The 7,324-nt window shown below is 46.9% G+C and overlaps 1 protein-coding gene across 1 annotated transcript in view; it reads right to left on the bottom strand.

Moving 5' to 3' along the window:
- Positions 1-482: 482 nt before the first annotated feature.
- Positions 483-7,324, bottom strand: part of GTF2E1 (general transcription factor IIE subunit 1) — a 44,078-nt gene continuing 37,236 nt past the window's right edge. The window contains exons 4-5 of the mRNA XM_010211524.2: positions 4,802-5,046; positions 483-1,129 (exon numbers count right to left, since the gene is read on the bottom strand). Coding sequence (XP_010209826.1) covers positions 699-1,129; positions 4,802-5,046 — 676 coding nt within the window. The 3' untranslated portion in view covers positions 483-698. The remainder of the gene's footprint in view (positions 1,130-4,801; positions 5,047-7,324) is intronic.

Here is a 7,324-nt window from a genome sequence, read left to right as displayed (position 1 = left end):
CGTCCTCCCTGTGGAGGCTTAACTACCTGGGAAACCAGTGCAGACAGAACATGGCCAGGACACGCTGCAGGGTCAGACCTGGCTGTGACTGTAACTTCCCTCTGTAAAAGACCTAGAAAGGAGAGGACAGGAGCAATAAAGATAATATGGGTTGCTGCCCACAGAGCTGCTTAGAAATACCAAGTCCTGTGGCAGGTCGTCACTGGCAGGAGGTTGGGCATGAGCTGTTTGTGGCCAGGCCTGCAGACAAGGCCTGCCCGAGCACACCAGCAACTCGTCCCTGTACAGCCCGGGCAGCTGCAATGGAACTTAGACCCTCTACTCCACAGCGCTTTGATGGGACCAAGGAGCACTCGCATCCTCTGAAGACAAAGATGTGGCATTTCTTAGCATCTGCAACAAAAAAAGACCCAGAACAACTGTGGGGAGGCACTGGTTTAACCCAGTGCCTGTGCAGGGCACACTAAAGCAGAGTTTTACCTCACAAATTTCCTCACTTCTGAGACTTGACCTCTCCTACCTGTTTCGGCACATGCAGCCTTCCTGATGCCCCTCTTTGGTGGGCAAGATGCCTGAGATCAGGAGGTCCAAGCCCCGGTGTCCCCGTGGGCAGGGGAGAAAAGATTCACTTCAGTCCTGTTTCACTAGGGAGTTTCTGGCTTAAAAAATGTTTTAAAAAATGCTGTGGCTGGAAGCAGTTAATCGAACATGTCCTCAAACATGCGCCGCCCCATGGCAATATAAACCTCCTTCTCCTCCGGAGTCATCTGGGCCACCAGCTCAGGGCGCTGGCTCACTTGGCTGTACGAATGTGGATGCCCGGCCACCATGACAGTGGGGTCCTCTGCCACCACCTCAAACTCCTCATCTTCGTCATCATCCTCCAGCCCGTACGTCGCGGTGGCCGTGGCGGCAGGGCGGGGAGGGGACTCCTCTTCTGACTCGCTTGTCTCGCTCTCGGAGTCACTGGCATTGGCACCGGTGAGAGGAGCCGCGCTTCCGACGGCGACTGTGGAAGCAGAGGGCGTCTTCTTCTCGTGAATGAGCAGGGCTCGCATCACCTCCTCGTTGTCATCTAGAGCTGCTCGGCCCTCCTCACGCTCCTGAAACGTATCCAGATCCCGGCCACCTGCAAAGAGACACAAAGGAATAATAGTTTCTTATCAGGGATCAGGATACCAGCCCTGCAGACTCACAGGTGTCAAACTGAGGTGTCCCAAAGCTGGGCTGAAGCTCTCTCATGACTGTGGAGCTGAAAGCTGTCCTTTCAAATGCCTGAACTGTGCACCTAATGACAACACTTGCTAGGGATCCAGAAGGACAGTTCTGAAGGTGAACATGCACAAGCAGTTTCCTCTTGGGTCCTTTGGTTCTAGGTTGTCCATCTGCAGTCTGGAGCACCTTCCACGATCATGAAGGCCCTGGGCTGTTCCGGGCACTGACTACAAGCACAGAACTAAAAACAGGCCCTCCTGCCCTGCAAAGCCCCTGTCTGCAAGGACTAAGACAGAGAAGTAGATGGAACCAGGCAGACAGGGAGCATAAGGAAACAACATGCACATATAAACCAACACCCAAAGGAGCAGTGTCTCAGAACCTCAGAGCTGCAGCTACCAGAAGGAAAGGAGAAAAGCTCATTACAGGAGTATGGTGCTAGCAAGAACCATCTTGGGAAGCAAATGACGCCTGGGGCTGAACTGCGCCGCACGGTGCGGAAGGGCTGTGTCAAAACCACGTCCTCCACGCTGAAATGCGGCCCAGCCAGAGGTGAGGTTGGTCCACCTGGTCTCCTGCCAGGAGCTCTCACTTGAAGGTGACTGTGGCTTCCCAGTGGACTGACTGACACAAGGTCTGCGTTCCTGCGTGGGTAAGCTTGGCTGTACAAAACCTGGGAGTGCTTGACATGGTTTGGGTAAGCAGGATGTCTGCAGTTCATGGATTTGAAAGATGAAATGCCATTCAAGATGTGGCTTTCTACAGAAGATCTCTCCAAGTGCTACATTTACTGAATGATGTAAGTCCACCCAACACTAAGTCCACTCAACACTAATAAACCCACAGGCATTATGAAAAAGAAAAACAAACAAGAAGCAAACATGGAATATAGAGAATCTTCTGTAAAAACAAGGGGTAAAAAGTAGGACAGATTCCCCATGGCAAATTCTCTCTTGCACCAAAAGCCTCTGCATATAAACAGTCACTGGAGCCGAGGCGACGGCATTCTGCCCTCACACATTAACGCCACTGGCTCTCTTTCCGAGACCAAGACCCTCATGGTTTTATCACCATGTCTAGGAGCTTTACATCCAAGTCTTTCCCCAGAGGGTCAAAAATGCACTTGCTACTTTTTTTTAGAAAAAAACATGCCGAGAAACAGTTAAACTAAGGAAATAAGTTCTGCATTTAGTCCTGAAAGCCAGCAGAGATTTTGGTTGGGTTTGATGGTCTTTTTCTATGGTTTAATGAAAGTCAGAAGACCCACGCTGACTTTACTAGACTCATGTTTTCATGGCAAAGGAGTTTCCATGGGCAACTACAAAGGTATAGACTGGAGCAGCCAACAAGCAGCACGTGCAGATGTTCCTTTCCCAAGTAGTCCTTCCCTTCCTTGTAGTCCCCAAGTCTACGGGCTAAGTGTCCATTCAGAGTGTGTCTGGCTGTGGGATGTGGCACACTGTGTGTTTAATATAAGGGAAAAGCAAGATCAGAACAAACGGTGTTGCACAAAACGATGCTTTAACTTCTCCGCAGCTGAGAGGCTTTCTTGTGTGATTATGTTCCTATCTTGTCTCTGCTCTGAGGAAAATCCGCTGTTCTCTCCCTTCACATTTTACTATTTTCTGACAGTTTTCTTGGTGTTTATAGAAATTTGCTCTTCAAATGTTCTTTCTTGGTGAAATAAGATGCAGCCCTCGTCAGATTAAGGCCAGTCCCATCAAAAACTTGGCATATGAGCGTGGCATACCATCTGGAAATAAGACTACAGAAGCTGAAGTAGTTGCAACAAGACCGAGAATACTGGATCTGTGTCCATGATTTATGGCTTCATTACTCTGGTCAGACTCAGATATCATAACTACATGGATCCACATGGCAACGTAATAGGAAGAAACAATCTTCTTGACAGCTGAAAATGAGAGCAAGTAATTTTGCAATTCTCTCTTCAGACAACTAACCTCACGGAGGTGTGCAGGCTGGTCTCTTGGGTTCTTCATAAAAATGTCAGAATGACTGAACACATTCAAACTGAGCAACATCGAGCCAGACTCCCTCCTCCGGCAGCGGATGCAGCCAAGGAGGGTGGTCAGGTTTTGCTGTTCGTGGGCTGATGCCAGCCCCTGCAGGTACTAACATCGCAGACTACTCCACTGAGAGCTGTGAAGCAACCAGGGTTAGTGCTCTGAGGCTTTGTGCCTCCTCTAGAAAAGCTGTTCCTGACAGACCTAGGCAGTGAACATTTTTCTGCCAATGACCCCAAGTTTTCTTCCTTCATGCTTACGCTGTCCAAGAGCCCTGTAGATATGTTCCAAGAGCAGCTTCAGGCTATGCCCATAAGTTCCCCCTATGATCTCCAGCAGTTACGGAGATAAAGCAGCAATGCTGCTGTGCTGTAAACAGAGGATGTTCTCCCCTTCCAGGTCCTCTGGTGGCATTTGAGAAACATTTATGCTGTGTAAACTAAAATGCATCTCAAGGAGCCGGTTTAAAAATATAGGCAAATCAAATGTCTAGCAGAAAAACTAGATGAGAAATTAGGCTGCTGAGTAACAACAACATCTGCAACAGACTGCAGGAGGAGGTGCTTTCCATCACCTCAGTTTATTCAATCTATTTGGAAAATGTTCTGGGATCCATTTGTTTTAAAGGAGCTATATACAAACAGGATCATTAGACATCTCCTGTTACTTTGCATCCATTTTCTTTTCTTCCCTCACACCTACATTACTCCACTGTCTCTTCTCTTGAGGATCGCGCTAGGAAAGGAGTGATTCAAGTGTGTCATGTTCATTTTCATGCCTCCATTTTACCATTTTCCCAGGACATCATCAGTTTCATTCTGTAATTCTCAGGTGACTTGAAAGATTCTAATGATTCACCCTCATAAAAATGCTAAGAGATCTCTAAACAGCAAACTTTTCAAAGTACAGTTTTTCTGCTGGCATCTTGGCTGTGGTCTATGGACAATTTGACCCAATATGAATGAAAATAAAAGCAAAAATGGGGAGAAACAAATGGAAAGCAATAATGACTCACCTGCCATGGTGACAGATTCTCCTACCATACTCCCAGAAGCAATGCTCCTGACATACTCTTCTTCACACAAAACATTTTGAAAAATAAATGGCAAGGAGGAGGTTGGGAATGCAAAAACACTGTTGATAGCAATTCGGTGTGCTTCAGAGTCACCAAATACAATCCAAATGTTATTTTCCATTCGTGTCACACTGGCAGTCAGCTTTCCAGATGAGGCTGGAATACCCTCATCCAAAACCAACTGACTCTGAAGGCAGAAGAATGTGTATTACTGAAGCTACAAAGTAACAGATAATTAACAGCACAGAAGCACGTACGTACTTCAGCGGGCAGCTCAGCTTTAGTGACCTAGATTTCAATACTTGATCTAACAAAGCAGGATTTTTTTTACATCTGCCTACACACAGGTATCTGCATGGCAGATGGAAACAGCTAAAATCTGGAGGCTCAGAAGTGGCAGCTGTACATACACAGGGGCTTACATTTTTCCATGCACTCCAAGAGCATCACATAGGCAGAGAAGCACCATTTCTCTGAACTTTCTTACCATCTTTGATGTCATCAGGGTCATAAGCCCCTTGCACCGTGCTCTCCCGCAGCCAAATGGGCCTCTCTCTGGCTGGCTTTCCTTCGCTGGCAGACCGATTAAGATCCTCTTGGTCTTCCATGCTGATGACAACGTTTTGGGTGTACAGGTCTTCATACGAGGGCCCTTTTGTGGTCCATGCTTCCCGGTGGTGTCCACCCGTAAGGCCAGCTGTCCCTGAACCAGCAGCAGCAGCACGCTCCTTGCTGTAGAAAAGTCAAAGGGATAAAAACAGTTAGACCGTTCAGACTAAGCCCTTTCCTGGCCAGCGTTGCAACACGCGGCTTCAACTCGCATTAGCTAACTCCTGCTGTGTGCACGGAGAGCTTCTATTCTCAGCTTTTAGATGTAGTGTCAGGAATTTATCTGCCAGCTTGCTGGGTTTGGGGAGTCTCTAACTGGAAGTCATGAGGTCATGAAAACTTCTATAAAATACACTGGGAAGCAGAGGCAACATAATGGACCGGAGAGGCAATTACATAAAAACAAATAAATCAGCGTAGTTTCATCCCAAAATACCCTGAGTAAGTCACAGCAAAACATAATTGAGCAGCAATCAGGTACAAGATTCCCTTTCTGTCATTTTCCTATGCTGAATAAAATCTAGCACTGCAGTTTAACCAAGGCACTGGCAGGCCCAGGGACCCAGCAGGCTCCGATCTGTGACCTGTTACTAATCACAGCACTCCTGAAGGAGTTAATTCACCATGAAAAACAAGTTCAAACCCCTGCTTGAACTGCAAGTGACAGGGCACTTGCAAAACCTACCAAGTGAAGCCCTACCTCCTGTGCTATGCCCACAGACACAGCCTGAACGGAAACTCACTGCTTCCCTGGCAGAGAAAGCCAAGCATGACCGTTCTTCTACCTCAAAAACACATTTCTCCTTGAGAAAACTGCAGATGGGGCCTGTTCTCAGCCCACACTAGGTGCCATGCAATTTAAGTCACCTGATCATAAATGGTATCTGCGTCTTCTCCCAGATCTGCCTGTAGGGTTCTTCTCGTCTAGAGGTTCAGGGTACTAACAAGGTTCCTGTTTGGCTGCCAGCTTCGGAGCTGAACCCACAGTTGTCAGGGAGCACCATCCATTTGCTATCGATCTACTCAACAGTCTTTCCTCCGAAGCAGAAACTTTTAAGGTTACAGTTGGAGAAGACCCGAATAATAAGCATTTTTTTTAACTGAGCAAGGACTCAACCACTGCTTAATGAGCTAAATCTGCTTGATTTTAGCTGTAAACCATGAGGAAAAAAAAATATGCAGGTAGGTAATCATTCTGCTTCCCCAGATAAAATAAATAGCAGTGTGTTCAGTCTCAGTCCAGACTGAGGGCTATGGACAATCTCCTAATTGTGGGTTGGTATCTGTCAGCAAAATGCTATGCAGCATTTGTACTAGGATGTATCAACACACTAAGTGCCTGGTTCTCTCCCACAGAAAGCCCCACTAGGAAAGCTTTGCAATGAGCCTGAATTTCTGGGCAGAAGTGAAAGAGTTACGCACGTATAACCCTTATATAACCTAAGGAACCATGCAGAGACCTTCTTCCCAGAGAGCTGTTTCAAGCGCTTGCACCTTCCAGCTTCCTGAGATACACAAGGTGTTTCGTGAAAAGCTCCGCTCTGCTTCCCATAACAGGAACGTGCATCTCGCATTTCCCTATTTCATGTAATCCACTTTCCCCACAAGGGCTACAAGGCAACTCCCCCTCAAGCCCTGCCTCTCTGGGGCTGCAGCATGACGGATACACACACGGCAGGGCCCAGAAATGCCTAATAAACCTGTTGCACAGAGGTTCCCCTCAGAGTATTTGAAATGGGCTTTTCTCCTGTGCTGCTCTTAAGGCCTTCATTTAGCAGCCAAGCACTTACTCCATGACATCAAGAACCTTTTAGAAAGGGAAGTAGCAACTATAAGAGAAACTTCCGATGTAATTTACTTTGAACCATGTACACCAATGCGCCCTATGTACATGGAGCAACCCAAGTGACTTGGGTCAGAGGGTGAGCTCTGCAGGAATGCAAACCACAGCTCTCAACTTTTTCATTTAGCTGCTCCTAAGACCTTCACCTTATCAGGAGAGAAGCTGTGGCCCTGGATAGCATGAACACAAAGCACTATTTCAGTGAAGATTTACGTTACATAAAGTCCTGTCATTTGAACAACGGAAAACATAGGAATATTAAAAAACATCTGGTTTAGAAAGCCACATCTGGTTTAGAAAGGAGAATGGTTTTGGTAAAGCAGGTTTATTCTGAAACCTCTGTGAGGCAAATTTATGCTCTGAAAGATCAACAAAATCAACAGCTTCCTTGAAAGACACAAATGAAGAGCTGACTGATTTCCCTGGCAGGTAAATGACAGGCAAGTTCAGGGCAGCCAGCTAGAGCCAAAATTCGCCTCAAAAGCCATGGAGTTGCCTGTAGCTGTGCAAACAGAAGACACAGAACTTTAGGAGCTTTTTGCTTGTTTCAGAATCATC

The sequence above is a fragment of the Tinamus guttatus genome, unplaced genomic scaffold, assembly GCF_059628265.1.
Source record: "Tinamus guttatus ecotype Peru unplaced genomic scaffold, ASM5962826v1 Tinamus_guttatus_pri_ptg000646l, whole genome shotgun sequence".
In the NCBI taxonomy this organism is placed as follows: Eukaryota; Metazoa; Chordata; class Aves; order Tinamiformes; family Tinamidae; genus Tinamus; species Tinamus guttatus.
Note: the sequence above shows the minus strand (reverse complement) of the source record. Positions and strands in the feature narration are given on the sequence as shown.